Source organism: Parasteatoda tepidariorum, chromosome 9 (genome assembly GCF_982258835.1).
Source record: "Parasteatoda tepidariorum strain Cologne lab strain chromosome 9, Ptep-v5.0, whole genome shotgun sequence".
Lineage (NCBI taxonomy): Eukaryota > Metazoa > Arthropoda > Arachnida > Araneae > Theridiidae > Parasteatoda > Parasteatoda tepidariorum.
Genome location: NC_141763.1, coordinates 17,909,752 through 17,933,611, shown reverse-complemented (window position 1 = coordinate 17,933,611; position 23,860 = coordinate 17,909,752). Strand labels below are relative to the sequence as shown.

Here is a 23,860-nt window from a genome sequence, read left to right as displayed (position 1 = left end):
CAATAAGCCTTCAAAAATGCTAAACTTGACAATTTTATCAATATTAGATACTACTATATTCTAAATAAACAGTTAATTTTTATATGAAACGTTTGTTTTCTTCCTAAGAAGTTAATCATACAAGAAATTTTACAAATAAATTAAAGTTAGATTTATATAATTACATTTAAAAGGCTGAATCAGTTCAATTTTAGCAAATTTAGATTAGTTTGTGTGTCCGTTTCTTGGCTGAAGGGGGTGGGGCGAAACGTAATTGATATAGATCAGCTGCGAAGTCAGAAATTTTCTTCATAAAATTTAATGATACATATGCAAATGAAAATTACTTATGTAACAGGTAAAATTTCGCACTTTAAAACTATTTTACCACTAAAATGAAAAGCAAAGATTTACATTTTGTAACGCACTCAATTAAATACACGATTTAAAATTAATGATTATTCATTATGAGTACCAAGCAGGCTTGGAAACTAAACACTGGGGGTTCCGCGTTGGGCTGACTACCCAATTGGAACACTGCTTCTGCACCCCAGAGCCCAAAAGGTCAGCACAATATTCAAAATTCTTGGATATAATTAATATCCTCAGAATTTCTTTCCACTATACTAGTCATCAAAATTGCAACTGAAAAGTAGAAATACCGTCGTGCTACAGCAATTGTAATGGCTGGCTGGTATAGGACAAAATTAGCGGTCACCACCGGTCACATGGCGATTTAATTTAACAAATGGCGAATAAAAATTTGTCTACTAATTATCACCCAAAAGCCACTTTTTTCGTCGAAAATGCATCCACGTGCATTTTAATATAATCATTATTTTTTTAATTAACATGGAATAATTATTATTATTTGTAATATGTATTATAAGCATGGAATAACTATAATTATTTATAATATGTAATAAACATGGAATAATTATGATTACTTATAATATGTATAATAAACATGGAATAATTATGAATATTTACAATATCTAAAATAAACATAGAATAATTATGATTACTTATAATATGTGAAATAAACATGGAATAATTATGTTTATTTATAATATGTATGATAAAAATGGAATAATTATGATTATTTATAATATTTATACTTTATTTCAAGCTTGTTTCGTAAAAATTATTCTTCATTCTAGAAATGAACCTTGTTATGTTCCATATTTTAAGAAATGCTTCAAAAAATGACTTCTATTATCAAAAATTCTTTTCAATCAGGAAAAATGTTCGTAAAAGTGGCCCGCGTAAAAAATGCTACAACTGGTTAGTGGTCAGTAGTAAAATTTCCTCATGTTTACCTAGACCGTGGAAAACCTATAATATTTGACAAAAGTGTTGCTTTGTCTTCTGAGTTCGAATCAAAATCATAGGGATGCGAGTTAGAACAATTATTTCTTCCTATCCATTATATCTTGATACGATGTGGAGAGAATAAATTTAAAAAAATAATTGCGCGAAATTATTAGATCGATTTATAACTATTAGTAGCCTACTTACCATTGTATGAGGATGTTCTTTTTCCTAGATTAGCGGGAAGCAGCGTTGCCAGCACCAAACTTGCAAGAATAGCAGTACCACCAACTCCGTACGACATAACATCTTTGTAGAACCAATCACAGTTTTGACATGTTTCACTGCATAAGACGAAAACACAAAATTTAAACTTATAAATTGAAAGTAAAAATATAATACGAATGAACGATTGCATTGATTAATGGTAACTAATCCAACTTTTAATCTTATATCAGTTCTTACTTTTATTTCGTGTCTCTTAACACGTTCACGTCGGAGTGACCCACCGGTGGGTCACGCTAGATTGTCTCATCTTGGCAGCTCATCAGAGTAAAAACTGGTAACAATAAATTTCATTTTTTGGTTTTTTTCCGGGAATAATAAAAATCCATAACTACCAATTGTTTTTAACGGATGCAATTTTTATATACAATTGCTTCTCCGCCGTGATAAATTTCCTTACAGTGAATTGTTACTGTTGAGAATAGATTAACTCCTCCCGAATATTATCTAATATTGAAATAGTTCTTCTACCAGTATTTTCACTTTTCCTGGCGTGAACTTGTTAAACTTATATTTAACTCTAAAACAAATATCTTTACAGTTTAATTTATATTTTATTCTTTGTCAAACTTAACATCATATTAATTTCTGCTTGGAATGGATGGCCAAATAAGATATAACACTCAAAGCCTGGCTAACCTTACTTTTTATTTATGCTGAGACGTTAAATTTGTTCACGACATGTTTGAATTTATAAATTACAAAAAACTCTTATGTATGGTAAAAAAAAATTTACGCGTGATTTTAAACACAAATCACAATAATAAAACTTCCCAGAATATTAAGCCTGGTTCACACATCGCTTCGTAAGCATAACATAAGCGGAGGGATACAGAGGAAGTTATCTGAATTTCTTCCAGCTAGGAGGTTTGCTATTGTTTACATTCAGTCAATTATCCATATGTGTGATCAATGCTTTTTAATTTGCTTAAATCTCTTATTTATTTGGAGTAATTAAATTGTAAAGCTCCGAGCCATACATAGAAGTGGGCGTAGCCCTTAATATAATGATAATAAACTATAGAAAATATCAAGGCATAAAAATGGGAATATTAAATAGAATTTGGAGAAAAGAGTGAGAAGATCTCTTGAAGGGAAGTGTATCAAAATTTTGGGGCTTAGCGAGCTGGAAGCGGAACCTTCTTGTTAATTTAAATTCTTGTGTGCAGATAGAAATTGTGAGTCCATTAAATTGGTGGGAGGCGCTAAGAAAATTCCTTAAAAAGACTAGAAAAAAAACGTAATGATAAATTTGAACTGCAAATTATAGCATAGTAATTTTAAACTAATCACTTTTAATTAATCTATTTATATGCTGGTTTATTTTTTTTAAATTCAACAAATAAATCAATTTTTAGTAAGTTACGCAAATTTTTTATTAATAATTTTTTTCTAAATGTTTAACTACTAAAACTATATTTTTATTTTAAAACATGATTTTCTCTGGATACCTATTTTTTTAAATTTCTAACCGGAGATTTGCCGATTATTAAATTATCAACTTTTCGATTCGTGTGATAGTGAAGAATTAAACTTTCAAGTTAGCTGCCAATTATTTATTTACTTATTTAATGTTGCATTTATTTATCAAATGATTCATTATCTATATTTTTATTGACTATAATGAAAGCGAGACATTTTCGTAACAGCCCATTGTTGTTGGAGGTTGGGGCCCTTCAATATGTCAAGTGCTGATGATGTCTACGTGGCCAGCATTGTGCACAGGACGGGGACTGGGAATCGACCCCCAGCTCCTTAGAATTGTTTATTGGCTTACCAGTTGACCAAATGTATCTCATTGACAATAATAATTAAGTTTAAAATCGTTTAATCATTGGTAGGGAAATATTGGTGGGAAAAAATTAAAATATAGTGAAAATATTAGCAACAAAATAGTTTTTCATTGAAGCTAATGAAGTACATAGCTATTAATGATTAGGTCAAATTCGAAATCGGTAAAATGGGAATTCCTCCTCCCAAAAATATAAGTTTGCGAGGCCTCTGCCTGTGAAATCCTTGAATAAGGAGAAATTGTAGTTGAAATATTGTCTGTAATAGTTAGTCCCGCAGTGGACTGATCGTTAAGACACGGTTTTCAGCAGATCACCGAAGTCAAGCATCACTAGCTGCGGTCAGTGTACGGGTGGGTGACCACTTGGATCAGTCGGCGTAGGGACCGAGGGTGTGCGGTATTGGTCCTCGTTAAACTGTGCTACCGTAAAGTGCTCGACTTCGCGCGCAGGTTGTCGGGCTACCGAAGCGGGGGTGCCATCCCCTTCGCAGAGGATCAAAATTGCGATGGCATGTCTTCGGATCATCCTCCGGGATGTTTCCCAGACCGTCGCCAATAGCCCATTGTGCAGCTCTAGTGCGACGTAAATTAACAACAACAACAAAAATATGTCAAGTGCTGATGATGTCTATGTGGTCAGCAATGTGCACAGGTAGTCTTTACTGCCCAGACAAACTGGTCATCAATCTGACCCATCAATCTGAAATTGAAAGGGCTTCAAGTTCTGGGAATCGATCCCCAGTTTCTCAGAACTGTTTATTGGCTTACCAGTTGACCAAATGCATCTCATTGATTAAGTTTAAAGTCCTTTAATTAAGTTTAAAGTTTAATTAAATGAAAGTCAAGTTTCAAGTCAAGTTTAATTAAGTTTAAATTAATTAATTAAGTTTAAAGTCGTTTAATCATTGGTGGGGAAATATTGGTGGAAAAAAATTAAAATATAGTGAAAATATTAGCAACAAAATAGTTTTTCATTGAAGCTAATGAAGTACATAGTTATTTATGATTCGGTCAAATTCGAAATTTCATTCGGTAAAATGGGATTTGACCCCTCCCAAAAATATATATTTGCGGGTGAAACCCTTGAATAAAGAGAAATTACAGTAGAAATATTGTCTGTAATAGTTAACAATCTATACTACCACTTATATTATAAATATAAAAGTTTCATATTTAGTAAAATAATAAAATAATGAAATAATGAAAATGTTTTATAACTTATCGAGTAACCTCAGTTATCATTGGGGCTGCTTCATTCAATTTTATTATTTTTGCCGATCTGTTGTAGCAATGAACGCAAAACTTCGAAATTGTTTTCATTAGCGGTATTAACGAAATTTTGACGAATTAGTAATAAGTTTTCGAATAGTATTCCTATTTAAGTGCTTTTTTTCTAGTCGTTAATTTTTTTTTTTTTTTTTTATTTATTTTTTTTTTTTTTTGCTGAGCAGAAACTGAAAAATTTGTAAAAAACGTCTGTCTGTGAAATTACGGAGATATGTTGAGAACGACGGTGGAATTAAAATATATAACTTTCTATAATTAGGTCAAGATAAGATAAGATTTTTCATGACTACTGAAAAATACTTAAATTTATCTTTTATTCGTGAATTACAAAGTTATTCTCGAGTTAATTTTTGTACCCATATTATATTCCATGTTTTAAGCTATCAAAAAATATTTATTGATAGCCTAAAACATCTAGATATATCTTACTTTAGCTACCAATTTTTAAAAAAATTGAGAACTCTGTGAAAACTACCCTCAAGTTTGCTAGCAATTTTGAACATTAAAACGTAGCTCAGATCTCAGTGAGATGCCGCTAAGCGACATTAACTGATTCGTCGGATTTTTGAATTGGGGAGAATCGGATTTTGTAATAGGTTGGAGTAGAATTGGGGGGAGAGGGGTTGCAAAGTACCAAATTGTAAGGTCATGACTGCGAAACCAGACGGTTGAACATATAATGAAATCAATGGGAAATTAAACATAATTGAAATTAAACTAGATTAGAATATAATAATATTTACAGGGGTTAGAATAATATTAACATTTACTCTGGTGTAATAAAATAGAAAGTAATGGAGAAAATATATACATCTAATTACACATTTACACTAGAATGAAAAAAAAGCAAAAACTGTCAACTACAGAGAAAAGGTTATATAAGTGATAGATAGTCCGGCAACTGCTTTGTCTGTGACTCAGTCACAGTGACCGACAGTGTTGTGACCTTGTTATAGTGATGACCCAAGCGTCCTGGTAATATCCCTATTTCAAAGATGCCAACTGCTCCGGACACGCCACAATAATTAAAAAAACGGTAAATAACTACAAAGTAAATTTTGCGAATATTTGACTATTTTTGATTGATTTTTAAAAGGCATAGCATGACATAAGTACTAAAAAGTGGTGAATTACATAAGCCTACGAATTATTTAGAAATAGTGGTGGATAAAAATCTATAAAATTGAATTTATTAAACCAAGAATTACAATTGATAAACTACCACTTTAAAATATATATTTGCTGTCCGGAGCAAGTTGGCATCTCTGTAAAGGTACCAATTTATCGTTCCCAAGGCTGCGACCCATTTGGGTTGCTCGCATACCGTGGTGCCGATGAATTGCCGTGTTTTAATTTGTGAGTGTTTATTTGAGATTAAATTAATGGAGTGATAATTCAGAGAAAAGAGCTACGCATGTTGTTACGAATTTCTCCCTGACCAGAAGAGGGCGTTGTAATCACTCACAACAATTCTATAATCACTTATGTGGCAGGCAATGGTTTGAACTGGATGGCTTGTTGGAGAGCCCCTTTTCGTATCATATTGTTTTATTATTAAACTTGTTATTAATTATGGTTTCTTTAATTAATGCACCCATTCACCACTGAATTATTCTGCAACACATGTACCACCTCGTGAAAACCCAGCAATTTTGTCCTAGTCCTAGTGTTTTAATTTTAATGGGCACCTGGGTCGCGAAGCGACCCCTATTCAGCAATTTTGAGTTCATTCCATATACTTATATCAGAATGTTTTTAAAATTATAGTGGTATTAAAAAAGGAAGGCAGCTTTAAACTTCCTAAGCTCATTTTGATGGATGCAAATTTTGCATGGCCACCATTTCTAAAAGCTTCAAGCGTGATCTTTCAAATCGTACCATCAGTTTTGCTTTTTAAGATCTGCCAAAACATTTGTTGCCAAAAGAAAAATTGTTTACATAGGTATAGAAGTGTTCCTATTATTTTGTCGCTCGTCTGTATTTATGCAAGTTAGTGTGCTCAATAGAATAAGTGGTTTATAATTCCTTTTACGTTGAACAGACATCACAAATTTACAAACAGGTTACAGTTGAATTTGAACTACTTTCGTCAGAAAAAGGATAAAATTATTTAGGGAAAGTACCTTTTCATATCTGATTTCGTACCTTAAAATATGATCTTCACTAATTATATAACATATTTGAGGTCCCCCCCATAGAACTATTGAGATTAAGTCCTAGTACGTAAAAATCCGATTATTAGTTCAAAAGTTATTGTGAAAGACTTTTTTTTGCCCATATAGAAATGTTTTAAATCAATGCAATTAATAAGTTATTACAAACATAATAATGCTGTTTTTATACGTTACCAGTGACTCACGTTTTACATTTGCTAGGATAAGCTTACAAATGAATTCGAATTAATAAATAGGTTAATTTTTACAGTTAATAACACGTTTCTTGCTTTCATAAAAGAAGGGAAAGAGTTACTAGCAAATTTTATACTTATACTAGTGATTTTTTTAAGCTATTATTTCCTATTCCAAAATAAATACTTTTTATTACTTGTAAAAAGTTTCAATCGAAATTCATAGCAAAACATTTGGAGCTATACTGTGTTATCCAGCTCAACTGTTGCAAACAATAAAAAGGAGATAGGACACATCATAGAGATTGGGGAGAGCATAGCAACCTCATGACAGTAGACGTCATCGTACGACGATAGGGGTACTTTCTTATTATAAACGTCCTGTTCATGCGCATTTAAGCTGTATTTTTATTTATCTAAATTATTATAAATTTATGTTAACTTTACATATAATAATTGTTGATCAAAATTGCTTTCAAAAAAATTTTAAAATCGCTTTTATATTGTAATTTAATGGCTTGGTGAGCTAATCACCAAAATTAATTTACTGGAAGCACCCCTAGGGACGTGTGATATTATATTTCCGGTCATGGATTGCTATACAATTTTTAATCCTCATGATCTGCCCTATATCTCTTCCAAGTTTGTAACTATTGTATTAAATCATGAAATAGAAACTTACGAGTGTATATATTGGACCAACATTCCAGCAATACCATTGGCGATTTTATCCCAAAAGCTCATACAGCCATACACAAAAGCTCCACTCTCCTATGAGAAAAAAAACATTATTACTGAAAACAATTTACAATGGGATGCCTGCAAGTGACGTAGTGCGGGTATCTTAATCCTATGGCATTTCTTTACTTTAGCAACTGTTTTTCCATTCAATTTCGAATAAGCTAAGCCTATCAAGTATAAGTTCTCCTAAGTGACACCTTCTTTATTCTTTCGCAAAGATTTCAATTCTTTCACTATATATTTCTTATTTAACGCAAATACAGGCACAAAGTCACGTGGAACATAAACAAACTATATAAACATCGAAATTGCAGGTACACAAAACAGAAATAAATCACGATTACAATAAGATACATAAACAAATAATAAATCTAAGTTAACTAAAAGCGTATACGAGAAAGAATTACATTTTAACAAATTCGATGTGCCATTTGGCGCTTTATTTATTTAACTTCACGTAAATTAGCATTCTAACTTTTAGATAGAATCTTAGCTCAACTTAAACGCGCCATTTTGCTGAAAAACGATCGACTGACGTCATAGGTCACATGTGTGGATATCCGTTCTCTTCTTCTTCTTGAAGTGAGATTATCCAATTTCAAAGTTGTAATTATGATATAATCCGGCATTTGAAGCAATCTCCCCGACATCTTTAAGAAAAATCGAGATTTCACAAATAATACTCTATGAGGGTTGCCACCACCACCCGGAAAAAAAAAAATCAAAAAGTGGTACTTAAGTTTTTTAATGCTGAAAAATAGTTGATAGTGGCTTCCGCACTACAAAAATATTTCCAATAGTTTTTAATTTCTTCAATTATTTTCTTTGTAATAAACACATTGGGATAACGTGGATCTCATAGATCTGCCACATTTATAATTTTGGTTACTAATTTACCTTAATACTAGTAGGAATTTCATTTTTAAAGATGTCATTTTAAATTTTAACCTGGAACTTAATAATCTCATCAACCTTTCTTCTTCTTCCCTGACCCAGCAGGCTGGCATTGACCCTGGCCTTCACCAAAATTTTTTTAGAAAACTCGCTAGTGTTCCGGAAAACTTGCAATCATTATTCAGTTTTTGTTCGCAGTTCAAGTAGATCTTTTACCATCTCAAATTTAACAAATAAAGTATATAAGTTTAATTAAATAAAACTTCTAGTTCACTAAAAAGGCGCGTTTTGTGGCCTGTCAACTTTCTTTACAACGCAATTTTTGCCATGTCCATATTTAATTTGCTAAATACGAAGAAGAGCGGATAAAAACCTAAAGGAATAAAAACATTGCTTTTATTTTGAAAATTTACAGCACATTTCGTGTGTACTTACTGAGCTGGTGCCTATGAGATCGTGCGTGAAGGAGAGAGAACTAACAATGAGCATTGAAGCGGCAGCCCCGAGCATCACACCCACACCATATATCCCCTGACTGCAGAAACTGTCCCCCTCACCTACGGAGATCCAAGCACATCCACCGACTGCAAGAACAGTTCCAGCTAAGAATGTCACCTGCAAAATCGTATCAGCACTCATTAGAGCAGGATATATATATAAACACAAGGAAGAAAACAAGGAAAGATTGGGAAAGCGCAAAGATCTTCATCAGGACACATCCTTTACAATAAATGCGATATTTCTGTATAAAGAATAATTATTCTAAGATAAAAATTACTCTTTATAATGCGTAATATTACTCTTTATAACATATAATGGAAATATATAATAACATGGTATAATAGAAATATATAATAACATGGCGTAATGGAAATAGAAATATAATAAAATGAAATAAATGCTAAGGTTCTCTTCAGGATGCATTCCTTTATGACAGAGGCATTTCGAAATATGTATAATTATCCTGAGATAAAATTTACTCTTTATAATGCACCAATGCTTCAAAAAAATGAAATAATAACGTGAACAAAGGAGGAAATTTATGAAAGTAACTAGAATTATTTTTAAAATTAAGCATGTTGCGCGCTAACAGTTAAGCATGTTGTTTATTGATTTTATGAACTTATATCGATTATAAATGTATAAATATATTGCTCTGTTTAAAATTATTTCAAATTTTGAGCATTGTACTTTTGTTTTCCTAGAGCTCCAAATAGTTCAGGAAAGATTTAAGTTATACCTTGAAGTAGAATTTGGGATGTTGAGATTAATTGAAACACTTGGTCAGAAAATGTTTTTGAAATTCTGATTTTTTTAATGTTGTTATTCAGGGCCTTTCAACGTAGGCGTCCGCATCAGTCACATTAATCATATTAAACCAAGTATAAAATATTAATGAATAACGTTTTAATCCATACTAATAGAGAGGTTGGATGAAAATATGGAAACACTTCCATACTAATTCAAGTAAGCCATCTTTCTTTTATCAGCAAAAATGTTTAGAAAGGCTTTATGCCGCAAAACTGTTGGCATAGTTTGAAAGATCATGATTGAAGCTTTCCTTTACAAAAAATGCGATACTTCTGAATAAAGAATAATTATTAGAAATGGCATCTTTTTCACTCAAGCAAAATTTGCATCGACAAAAAATGAAAGCAGGAAGTTATAATTTTAAAAGCATTCTTATATAAATATCTCAACTTAATAAAATAATTTCTAAATTGCTAGTATTAAAGCCAGAAAAAGGTTAGAAACTTCCTTTCTTCATTTTGATAAATTTTATTTTTGCATGGGGAAAAATGACCATTTCTAAAATCCGAAGACAAAATTCCTGATGGTCCCATCAAAAACTTTTGATGGTTCATGTTGTTTTCAGTACGTTTCATGATGGTCCAACCTCATTTGATGATTCAACTTCATTTGATGGTCACCGTCATCCAACATTTTCCATTCTGTGCTCATGGTGTTTGGTATACCAACAAACTTCCATCATTTCATGATGGAAATTGCTACTTTAATACTTTGATGGTTAACCAGCAAGAGAATTTGATTCTCAAGAACCGACAATTCATGAAGATCCATGATAGTTCCAACGAAACATTTCCATGATGATTTAATGGGAATTCTTGTTGGTTCAGCAGTTGGTTCAGCCCATCATAAATCAGACCGAATTGCTACGTTGAGGAGATGGTGGTTCATGACAATTCCAAGATTTGATTTCTAAGAATCAATGATGGAAATTTCTGCTGGTTTAACATGAACAACCCATCAAAACAAGCTGCTATTCTTATGTTGGACTATCGTAAATCAGTCTATTGGAGTGATGGTTACTTAAGTTGGACTATCGTAAATCAGTCTATTGGAGTGATGGTTACTTATGTTGGTTACTATCAAAAAATATAAGGGTTCATGATGGAATTACTGATGGTTACTATCAAGATTATGTTGGTCCATCAATGGAAAACCATCAAAAATTGTGACTTGGGTATCATGCCAACTGTTTTTCAAAAACATTCGATTCTAAAAGTAAAATTGTTTACATACATTTAAAATAGATGAATTTCCATATTTTTGTCCAACCTCTGTATTTCACAGTAGATATTAATATTTTGTTTCTCCGAAATAATAGCTAAGCAAGCAATTATCTTATGAGTTTTTGAGAGAAAATCCCATTTTCTTTCAAATATCTGCAGATTTTTCTTAAACATTTCTTTCTCATTATAAAAACTTAAATTTTGTTTTAAAAATTTCTTTCACCAATAATTTTAAATCACCAATAATTTTAATCTCAATAATTTTAAATCACTAGGTATTTATAAGGTTTAAGAAGATCGACAAATACCATCAATATTTGTTCGTAATTGATTTTTAAAGAACTTTTTGTCAGGAAATCTTCACTTTATTGTTTGAAGATATAATTTCATCTTTTTAAAAAAGCATTTTCTGAAACGATGTTGAAAGATGCTAACGAAATAAATTATAATTTTCAATACTACTGTTTTATATGAAATTTAAAAACGTTTAAAACTTTGTAACAACTTACTTTTTTACTCAAGACTCTAAAAAATTTAGGAAGTGTACAGGAGACTACAAATCCACTTATATTCATCACTAGTGGAATCTTAGCGATAAAATCCTGAAACGATACAGATTAGCACCATAAGTTCAATTTTTCATAATAAATACTTATAAGTTTAACTCTCATTATTTTAATTTATTTTATAACAGTCGTTAAACAGCTGACGTATTTTTTTTTTGGGGGGGGGATTACGACTACCAATGTTCAACTTCATAGCTTTGAAATTTTAAACCAAATCCAGTAAACAAGGGGACTCCAGGATCAAGTATTGGGAGAAATTTTGCCTTCGTGGAGGACTTTTTGATGAAACTAACCCGCATTTACATTACATGGAGTGGAAAATCACGAAAACCTCCCATGGTTAATCTGGCGGCAAAGGGACTTTAACCCATGATCCGTCTACCACTGAGTATATTTTACGTCAACACTGTTGTAGATGTGAGCCGGGTGCGGCATTCGTATCGACCAGCCAAGGCTGGGATTCCAACATGATTCACTTCATTGGGAGGCGAGCGCTCTATCCCTTGAGTCACCACGACCCTCATTGTATTATTTGTGCAAACAACTTGCGGAAGTCTGTTTTGGGGGTTAACATGGTATTAGTACGTTTTACGGTATTATATTATCAGTACAGAAAACGCTGGCTCTTGCTGGTAGTCATATTCCCAAAAAATAAAAATAAAAAAGATCGAAGAAACAAGAAAAATAACTACCATCGATCAAACATATTTGTAAGTTAAATATTTATTTTACGACTGAATGAAGATTTTAAAATCTATGATAAACTCATTAAATATTTTTCGTCACTTTTTCAATTTTCCCAGACTGCTGCCACCCTGCTTTTACCAGTCAGTGCTCCCTAAGGGCTGCCTGCTTTCTACGCTTTTTAGAAAAATATCTTCCAGTGGTAATTAAATTTATGTTCAAATCCTTTTCTTTTTTTTTAAATTTGATTAACAGTTATTTTCCACACCACTACACTTAAATTACTTAAAGAGTTCATATATAAGGCGCCACATTGTTCCAGCTCTCTCTCTCTCTCTCTTTCTCTCTTTCAAAATTTTGGCAAAATTACCAAAAATTCTGAAAACTTTCGTTTTTAATTGTCTACAGCTCCACAAAATATTTTACAAAAAGCGTAGTAGTTGGCAACCCTATACTCATTCACATTTTAATAGACAAAACTTTCTGCACTTTTAGGAAAAATGTCTTCCAGTGTCTAAGTTATGGTTTGTTATGTATGACTCTATATTTTGTAAATTTGATTTAAAGTTATTTTGCATTCTACTTGCAAATTATTCAAAAGTTCACACGAATAGTCTCTTTGTTCCACCTCTTTTATGGTGAAGCTTTGAAATTGCAAGTAAAACAATCAAAAATTCTAAAAGTTTTAGTTTCAGTTTATCTACCACTTTGTAAAATATTTTACAAATTGTTTAGTAGTCTGATTTGTGTATAACTTCTACGAAGCCATAAAATGCAATACAGCTAACTTCAACCAAATATTCACCTTCGAAAACTACAAAAAAGATACAAAATTCAGACCTATAGCATACATCCGACGCCTTACAATCATCAAAATAAATAATGGCCTCGACAAATTTCTTAATCACAGATGCACCAATAGTATCAGATTCAACAACAACAATATTGAAAGATCTATCAAGCTTTTCCCCACGTCGACCATCAACCTGCATCCAGTTCTATAGCCACACATAGTTTAAAGCAAGCTGCTTTCTTTTATTTTCAATATTTTTATTTATTCAAACAAGGTGCTTCAATTCCCCCTCATAGCTACCACTCTGCCTCCTGACCGCAAGGAACTCACTCAATGCTAAATAATTCGCGATGGTTCTTAGTTCAAAAGTTCTTAAACGGTCATTTGATCGGTTATGGTACTTTTAGCGCTAAAAAACCAAGGGGAAATTCATAGCAATAATTGCCAAAATTATCAAAGCACTACATAAATTTGCGATGGAATCGGTGTGAGTTGTGAGCGATAAAGACTCAAATGCGCCATTTTAAACTTTTTCATGCGTGTAATATCATATTAAAAATATTGAATCAATTTGATTGCAAATAAATTTAAAAAGAAAGTTGCAAATGTATCGCAATGATTAGTTTGCTTGCTACAAATCTGAATTTGTTACAAAAAAACAACTCAGTCATACTTTATCAGTATGTAAAATATGGTGTTCTTTCAAGAAAAGAAGAAAAAAGAGAGAAAGAACATCATTTCTAGAGTAAACTATGTTTTAAACTTTTGCGATTTCGGTTTTTTATTTTATATCATCAATTTGCGAAAGACAGACATTACCGATTTTTTTTCTTTCAAATCCCAAATGAGAATAGAAAAATCTTTATTATTTCTTTCCCCTCTAATGCGTACGAAAAGCATCTTTGAAGAAAAAAAATTTGCCGAAAAAAAAACTTCTTTCAAAAAATAATGCGCAAAGGAAAATCAATTTTTTGCCCATCCCAAATAAAAAATCTTTCTGCAAAAACTTTGTAACGTTCTGCGACGATGTCGCCAAGTCGCCGCAATTCTGCCACAGGGCCTTAAGCTATCAGGCAAAAGTTTTAATTTTAATTATGTCTAGCAAAACTCTTAACTTCTACTTTAATTTAAAAAAAACAACATTATAATTTTTATATCGCGTGTAATTTTTATATCCAAAATATGGCGAAAATAAACGAAAAATGTTATATCTCTCTTTTTATGGCTCTAGGACAGAATGAATCTATGAGAATTCTTCGTGCCTATGTGTCTTTATTTAAAAAAAAAATTATTCTATATATGGTGCGGCAGAAAATAAATTGTTAAATTGAGATATTAACCCTTTAATGGGCCCTTTATTTCTAGTAAAGGTAAATTAAAGTATTTTTGGAATTGAAATTGTTTTAAGAATTGATATTAAGAAGAAAAAAAACTTATTTAGTTTATAAAAATGCTATTTTTTTGGTGGTAAATATATTTAACATGACCTATTAGGAACTTACTGACTTTTATTTTTCTTTATTTATAAAATAAATTCCTTAAATGCTGCAAACTTCAAAAGGAATTATGTATTTTATAACTTTTAAACGTTTTTTAAAAGTGACAAATGGTTGTCAATTTTATTCAAACTCACTTCAAAAAAGCTGAAATTATTGAAAAATGGAAACCTAAATTAATAGTGGTAAAACGTGGTGGTAAGTATACTTACCACGGTCTTCAAAAGGGTTAATAAAATGAAATTATACCAACCTTTTACTTTTTTGACTCAGTTACAACACTGAATTTATGTTTTAATGAAAATATTCGACATTCAACACTGTTTAATCTTAAAATACAATTATGTTTAAATAATGCTACCAATTTAAGTATTACATTTTTATTTATATATTTAATTTTCAAATTTTTTATAGCGTTTTTTTCAAATGTTCCGAAATTAAATGCGTAGCGACAATCTGTAACAATTGTTGCTATATTTTGCACCATTTCAGTCCACCGATGTTCGTGTAACTTCAGAGCCCGAGCTTTTTTTTTTTTCTCTATAGTTATTTGAATCCAAAGACCGAGGTTAAAACATTAAGAGTCGAAGTTTATTTAACCAACAACTACTTCCAATTATTTGAAACAATTTTATAAAGTGGTAGACAATTAAAAACAAAAGCGTTGCAGTGGTGGGGAAAATAAATTTAAATCAAATTTATGAAACAAAGCGCAGTATTACATTAAAACACACCTAGCGAAGAAATTTTCCCAAAAATCGTAGAAAGCTCGCGGGACTTTCAATTGGACGATAACAAACGTGCAATAAATAAATAACTTACACTGTTAGCCTTGAGTGACTCTTGTAAGTAAAGAGGCATGAAAACCATTCCCATGTTTTGGAACAATCTTGTCAACATGTACAATAAGCTAACCTGTAAAAGAAATATTGGATGAGAATTTTTGACAATACAAAGGGACAATCATTGGCTACAAGACGGGATGTAATTTTACTGTAATTCCAGAAATAAAAGCATTTCAAGTGTACATTCAAACATGAAAAATTTCAAACTGTTTTGAATAAGTTGAATTTTATGAAAATAAACGAGCCGAAGGTGAAATTATTATTAAATAAATGTAAGTAAACAATATATTTATGGAATAAAATTTTACTTTTATAGACTTAATTTTACTAAATAAATATTAATTTTACTTTTATTGAACAAAACTAATATACAAGGTGACTCATCATGGCGTTAATGAATTCGGAGGAAGGGTATACCACATAAAAAAAATTGAGAATACCATAGAAATCCATGTCCGGAAATGTAGTCATGCGCCGCTAGGGACGCCTCCTCACTATTAACTGGTGCTTTATGTTCATTTGAGAGAGTAATTTTATTGGTCTAAGAATAAATCTAAATTTGTGTGTATTTTACATTTTTCAGTAATTACTGTTAAATGTTCATTAAAATAAATATAGTCAAATTCGTTCAAATCTATACACATAAAAATCTGTTTTAATACTTAATTCACTATAAGATGGAAATAGTGGTCCTAGGTTATCACCGATTACGACTTCAGTAGAGGAAAGGATGTGTGTGGGGTTTGGTAATATACCATACTGTAAAACAGTGTTTCCCAAACTTATGACAGTTGTGTACCCTTTCTAAAATTTTCGCAACGCTTTGTACCACTAATTAAAAAAATGAATGTATTTTTTACTATAAAAGAATTGCACAAAAGTTAAAAATCACAACTGGCTGTTGACACCACTAATTATTAACTGTTAACTCCGCAAAAAATAGTCAATAGAAAAATATATAATCGTAAATGTTCATGGTTAGCTTTGCTTTTAAATAAATTTTTTTGAAATTTTCGTTTGTTGCAAGATATTTCGTATAAAAAGCGTACCCCCGCTGAACTGTTCCCGTACCCCTGGGGGTACGCGTGCCACACTTTGGGAAACACTGCTGTAAAAGATTTGTAAAATTTATGTATTAAAAATTATATTGTTGTGTTTTATATCATACTAGGAGGCTTCGCCCCCTGCTCGCTAATGCTCACCAACCCCCGGAGCTGCTTTCGCAGTTCATTTCGGATTGCTTCGCAATCCATTGCTCCCTTTGCTCGCTCATTGGATACGCTCTGAACGTCTAGCTTTTGTATACCTTTTTGAATACTGAAGTTCCGAAAACTTTTCACTGTAGAAAATTCTAAACCTGTACATTTCAACATTAATTTGAAATTGCAAACAATTCACATATTTTTCTTAATCACACTACTCTAAATTTCAGTTGTTGAGAAAAGTAACTGTTGTAAGTTTTGTTTCAAAGTCTTTCCACCAGAGGGCTAAAGCCATGTGTTGTAAAACAGTATGAAATAGTAGTCTGCCACTGAACGCCGGATGTAAAGCATCGGCTTACATCCGGCGTAAATAGAATGAAGATAATTTTGCATTTTTAATTCTCTGAAGGGCGCCACCCTAATAATATGGAATTTGTAAAATAAATGTATATATTTTTGATTGTTGATGAAGCTCATCATTATGTGTTTTCATCAGTGTTCAGAAGCAGAACAACTAAAAGTTTTTTATTTTATCACAGAAATGTAAAATGCATAAAAAACAAAAAAAAGAGTAAGAAAATGAGTATAGTCAGAGAAAAAGTTTAAATTATAATATAGTATTTGTCAGTTAAAATAAAACTTTTTGCTTAAGTCATTTCTAACAATTCAAATTTCTCCGAGGCAATTCTAAAGTATAAATTAAGGTAGTATTGTTAAGTTGAAACACAATATTTTTAGTTTTGATGTCAACAATACAATTCAATTTTTCACAAAAACGATTGTTTCCATTGTTAAATTCAATGTCAACAATTCAAATTTTTCTGATGCAAACTCTTAACCTCTAAATATTACTTTTTTTATGTACACATTTCTAAATGTCAGTATTCAACCACAAAACAACTTAAATTCCTCAAATTTAGCATGAAGTTGTAAAATGTAATGAAAGAGGGTCATAGCAATAAAGAAAGTAGAAGTAAAGTTAGTACTGTAAAATTAAAACAATATTTTTAATCAATGAGCCAAGTTCTTCAAGAAGCAGTTGTAGAAGTAGGTTGTTTATTTAAAGCTTTTTATAGAATTTCTTTAAAAACACAATTGTTAATTTGGGCATTTGGCGATACAACACTTATAGAATAGAAGGATTTGTTATGTCAAGCGCTCAGGTATCATAATTTTGATCTAGTTGCGATTCTATGTCATTTTGATTTATTAAGTTAACTTTCAAAAAATTCTATGGCTGGCAACAGCATTTTAATTTTTAAGTTGTTTATTTTTATTTCTGTTAGAATTCGTTATTTTTTTAGCGAAATGTTTTTTAACCTAACAGAATTCTTTGCCGACTGATATATGAAGAAAATAAAGTAAATATTTAAGTGTTGTGAAAAGAATTTTATTCAGTTGTACAAAGTACTTCAGCCAAAATTTGGGAGCCATGTAAGAGAATTATATATATTAGATCAGAAACACATCATTAAAAGGCAGAATGCTTTGATGTTTTCAAAACGTAAACAAAGCAAACGTTGCCACTGGCGGAAAAGAAATACAGCCAAAATTTGGGAGCCACGTAAGAGAATTATATATAATAGATTATATTAGTTATATTTAGCTTCAAAAAACTGTTTAATTTTTCTCTAATTGAATAAGATGTGTGTGTAATCCATTAGTTTTTTATGCGCATGTAAAAATTATAAATACAGTAGTTATTGCATTTAAAATTTCATTTTTGTAATAAAAAACCATTTTATAACTTTTATAACAATATAAAGAACACATTTAAACAGTCAGAAAAATTTTCTATTTTTGGTCCAATTTTTCTGAAATATATGTCACTGTTAAGGGGTTAAAACCATGTAGTTTAGCAATTTGGCATACAGTTAATAAAAAAGGAATTTATCACATTTCCGATGCAGCTTAAAACTTTTTTATCTCGTTTTTTTTTTCGTTGGAGCTGAATTTATCTGACCACAAATATTTAATAATACGAGGATTTTTTAAAAAAAGTATTTTTAAAATTAAGGTTTTGTTGTGCACACTAATAGGTGACGCGTGCGTCGCAACGAGTGCTTGTGTCGTGTCTCGGTATTCCTTGTGGACAACTGTGCTCAGTTGCAGCTGTATAGGTAAACTGTACGGTCAATTCTGTTAATTTAAAATGTTCAAATTTAACAAATCAAACAAACTTGTCAACTATGTTGGGGGAAAAAATAGAGAAACGTATGTAGAATCTGAAAATAAATTTGCTTCTTGAAAATGTTCGATTCGTTTGGTTGTTATTTTCAAATTGCCCTTACTTAAAAAAAAACAACCCTCGTATTTAGATCTGATGAATTTTATGACTAAGGTAAGTACAATATGGATTTTGTTCTCTAAGAGAGCTACACTCATATCATAAGTTATGCATGTACTAGTATTCTTGCGTTACCCAGTGTTGCCAGAACCTGGAATAAATAAAAAGAAAGAGGTAGCTGAGTTTTTTCAACGACACCGGAAATTACTTAAGTTTAGCTACCACTTGAGTGTCTGAAAAGCGTTTCCTAGGTAACTTAATGTATTTCCATTAACTCGAAAAATAATTTTAAGTGGTTACGTATGACATAAAATGTCTTGAACAGATCTTGACAATTTTATTATCTTTTTGAAATTTCCAATCTAAAGGGGCGTAAATGGCTGCAGGCACCCTTATAAATGCTAATGATGATGTAGAAGTTTCCAATCGTTGCAACAAACCAATGTTTCATTCCTGTTTTTTTTTTAAAATCTTTTTATTTTTATTTTTCTTTCATTCATGTTTTCACTAATTCTTGTTCCCTTTACTTTTACGAACATTTTTGTCTTAATTACATAAAAACAAATTTAAAATTATGAATTGAGTATTCTTTTGGTATCTTATGTTTTTTTTTAAATTGCGATCGAAACTCATGACCTCTGAATTTTTCTCTTTGGACCTTTTTCTTTTAACGTTTTGAATTTGAAACTTTTCAAGCGAATATTTTTTTTCCCTAATTTGTTTGTTAATATTACAAATAAAAAAAATTTCTTTAAAAAAAGTCATATATTGAGATTTTATTGACTTATTCTAGCGTTGCTCATGCCTCCTCAACCCCATCGATGCAAATCACAGGCCCCTTCCCTTTTAGGTGCTTAGGCAATATTTGAACAGCCTATTAAAATAATTATTTCCTTAAATTTGAATTTTTGTGGCTTAAAAAACCGAAGTATTTTTTTTTATTGAAGAAGTTTTTCTACTAAATCTAAAAAATGGAAACGAAAAAACAAAGCTAAATTACTTTGCGTAATCATTTATTATACGATGAAGCAAAAGAGTTTCACTAAAAACCAGTATATCGAACCATTTGCATGCTTAATTTAAAATTCTAGTCACTAGTAAACACTTAAATTGTCTGTCTCTAGTTTTTTGCGTGACTGCAATAAACGTCAAACAAATACATTTTTGTAAATATGACCTTCAAAAATATCTTTTTTTAGATAGTTCTTCGATTGATAAAGAATACGACATTTTTTTTCCTAACTGATTTATTACACAGAAAAAGTTACCTCGTGGAATTAAAAAATTTTTAAACTTATTATATAATTTACCAATAAATCATCTAAATACACTTTTTTCTTTTCAAAAAAATCGCAATAAATTATTTTTAAATTAATTATTTCTAAGATAATTAAGATAAGAATGTTATTGAAAGAAAAACATAATGCATTGGCTTAATGCGATGTTTTTTTAGCCTGAATTTTTTCTAGACTAAGTAGCTTCGTAGAATTAAAAAAAATTTAAGTTATATAATTTACCAATAACTCTTATGAACACACTTTTTTCTTTCTGAAAAATCTCAACAAAATTATCGAAAAAGCAAAACTAATTATTAAATATAACATAATGTTTTTTTCAAAGGAAAGGCATAAGGCACTGACTGAATACGATTTCTATCACCCTTAATTGTTTTTTAGAAAAAGTCGCTTTGTAGTATTAAAAAATTTTTAAACTAAATATATAATTTACCAATAAATCTTGTAAACACACTTTTTTTCAAAAAAAATAAAAACAAAATTATTTTAACATTTGTTTTTAAAAGATAATCAAAATTAAAACGTTCTTAAATGAAAAACAAAATGCATTGACTGAATACGTCTATTTTTTTCAATGTAAATTTTTTCTTAGGAGAAGTTGCTTTTTAAAATTACAACTTCAAAAGCTAATTATTAAATATACCAATAAATCATATAAACATACTTTTTTTATTATAAAAGAAGACAACAAAATTATTTTAATAGTAGTTTTTTACAAATGTAATCAAAACCAATATGTTCTTGAAAAATATAATGCATTGATGATTTAAAAGTCTTAGTGAATGAAATAGGATCGATCAAAACAAAAATTTTGCATCTGGCAGATGTAAATGCTGACAATGAAATAATATTTCCTCAATTTTTTCAAAGTCGGATACTAACGCAAGCCTGTCACTAATTCGGGTCTTTTAAAACAGACTGGTATAAAAACAAACTGGTACTGGAAGATGTATTTAACTGGTAGTATAAACAAACTAAAACATATTTTTACAGTAATTTTTCAAAAATAATCAAAATCAAATTGCTTTTGAAAAATGAAATGCATGATGAATGAAATGAAATGAAATGACGTTCAATGCAAATTTTGTACCAGGCAGTCGCAAATGCTGATTGTGAAATGACTTTCTCACTACTTTTTTTTTAAATTAGTTACTTTCATATATGGCAACGTTACTTTTAAAAAGTAACGAGTAAAAGTACAAGTATTTTTAAAAAAAGTAACGAGTAAAAAGTTCTTATTTTAAAAAGTAACGAGTAAAAAGTACAAGTAAAAGTACAGGTACTAAACAAAAAAAGTAACGATTTAAAAGTACATTTCTAGGAAATCGAAAATTCAAAGTAACCTAAAATTTTATTGAATAATATTCTTATGTTCTTTAATGTTTTTGCAAAATTGTTGTTATTTATTTAATTATTTTCAATTTTGAAAGCTATGTACATTAATTTATTTTTAAATTCGGAAGAATATCATAATATAATTTTATAATATAATCGTATAATATAATTTTAAAATCAAATATAATTGTAATATCAAACTTTTTATGGCTTAGCACGAAAAAGAAATTTTATCTATTGATTTTAGTTTATTATTTTTATTTATTTAAATTACCATTGATTTAAAATTTTTTTACTCTATAGAAACGTGTTTTAAAAGCACAAACATAAACAAAGCAAACACGGGGTTTCAGATAGCTTTGTGATCTTTGAGCTAGTAAAAAATAATTGAATGTGCAGTATAAGTTGAAACAGAACAGTCTACAGTTTTATTTGTAACAATGGCTAATGCTGAAGTCATGCGAGAAAATCATTTTCCGAACATTTCTACCTAACGGAATAAGTAAAATTTGTAAACGAATTTTAGTATCAGCGGCTAAATTAATACCTTCGAGTTTTCAAGAGTTAAAATAGTAATTATAATAGTTTACAATAGCACAAATAGTTCTGAAGTTCTTAGAGATTTGACTGGGCGTTGTTTGACAAGGTCGGGCATAAACATAATTTTAGTAAAAAATGTACTAGGTAAAAATGCATTTAGTAAAAAATGTATTAAGACAAAAATGTATTACTAGTGAGTTCAAAAAGAAAATTTAAAAACGTAATAACAAAATCCATCATTTTTTTTTAAAATTTTATTAAACAAATGCATAAAACTCGAAAATAAATGAAAATAACTTGCTAATTAATACTTTTATTCATTTTTCAAAATAATTGCATTTCGAAAGCATTTTTTTATTTTTTATTTTTAGAAAGCTGACCGAGTTTTAGAAAAAAGTAACGATTTCATTCGACATCTCCGTTACAAATACTTGTACTTTTTCCCTAAAAAAGTAACGAAAGTACAAGTAAAAGTACTAAATTTAAAAAGTAACGAAGTACAAGTAAAAGTACGTACTTTTTACTTGTACCGGCGGTACAAGTAACGAAAGTAAAAGTACTGCCATATATGATTACTTTGGCAAGCCTGCTATTTATTCTGAAAATAAAAATTCGTAGCAAAAATATTCCATTTCATCAAAAGGAACAACTATTCATTAACACCATTATTTATTTATAACGTTACCGTTAAAGTGTAGAAATCAGTTATATCGCATACCATACCTGCCAACTTTCACTCTTTCCGAGAATGGGTTTTCAGAGTGGTTGTAGAACAATAAACGAAAAACAATCTGACTCAAAAATATATTTATATTTTGATCTCGTTGAAATTCGCTTGAGCAAGGATTATTATGCTTTCATATATTTATTGTTATTATTTATATGTAGTGGTGGTCAAACTCATTTATAATTATCATTACAATTTAAAAAGTAAGTTGGAATAACCTGTGTATTGCTACCACTTTAAATATGAAAATAAAATCTTCCGGAAGAGTTGGCAGGTATGGCACACTATCTAGATCAGGGGTTTCCAACTAACGGCCCGCGAAGCCTTTTTTTTGTGACCCGCGAATTAAAATATATCATTTGTCATTTTTTTTGCGGACAATTTTCGTAAAAAATCTATATGGGTTTGAAATACTTTTTTCGTTTCTGTGAAATTTAACACACCAACGATGCAAAGAAATTTATTTCTCAGATTTTGCATCCAAGAAAATATTTATTCAAATACAAAAATAATCGTGTATGTTGCTCTTTTTTATTTAATTTTTTTGTATTTTGGGAATATAATTTAGCATGTGCGTATCAGAAATTTTAGCGAAGAAATTCTCCGATTTAACTTTTTGAAACCACTCATTTTGGACGAAAATATTTACACACACATTTGTAAATTTTAAATTTAAAATGTAAATATCTATTCTACATCTATAGATATCTATTCTACAGCAGACAAACCTCAATTTTCTCATTGAATATTTTGTGTGCTACTAGGTAAGTCTTAATGCCAACCTTTTTAAAGTTTTATATCATAACAATTAGATATCTGTTGCACGTTAATTGTTTAATACAAAGGTACATAGTAAAGTTATTGTAGCCCGAATTTTTATTATTTATTTAATATTTTTAAAAGTATTATTAATATGCAAT

General features: G+C 30.2%; 1 protein-coding gene across 1 annotated transcript in view; it reads right to left on the bottom strand.

The window, feature by feature from the left end:
• Positions 1 to 23,860, bottom strand: part of LOC107441782 (major facilitator superfamily domain-containing protein 12) — a 46,563-nt gene that overhangs the window by 1,263 nt on the left and 21,440 nt on the right. The window contains exons 7-11 of the mRNA XM_043054356.3: positions 15,532 to 15,624; positions 11,680 to 11,772; positions 9,072 to 9,251; positions 7,684 to 7,772; positions 1,498 to 1,634 (exon numbers count right to left, since the gene is read on the bottom strand). Coding sequence (XP_042910290.2) covers positions 1,498 to 1,634; positions 7,684 to 7,772; positions 9,072 to 9,251; positions 11,680 to 11,772; positions 15,532 to 15,624 — 592 coding nt within the window. The remainder of the gene's footprint in view (positions 1 to 1,497; positions 1,635 to 7,683; positions 7,773 to 9,071; positions 9,252 to 11,679; positions 11,773 to 15,531; positions 15,625 to 23,860) is intronic.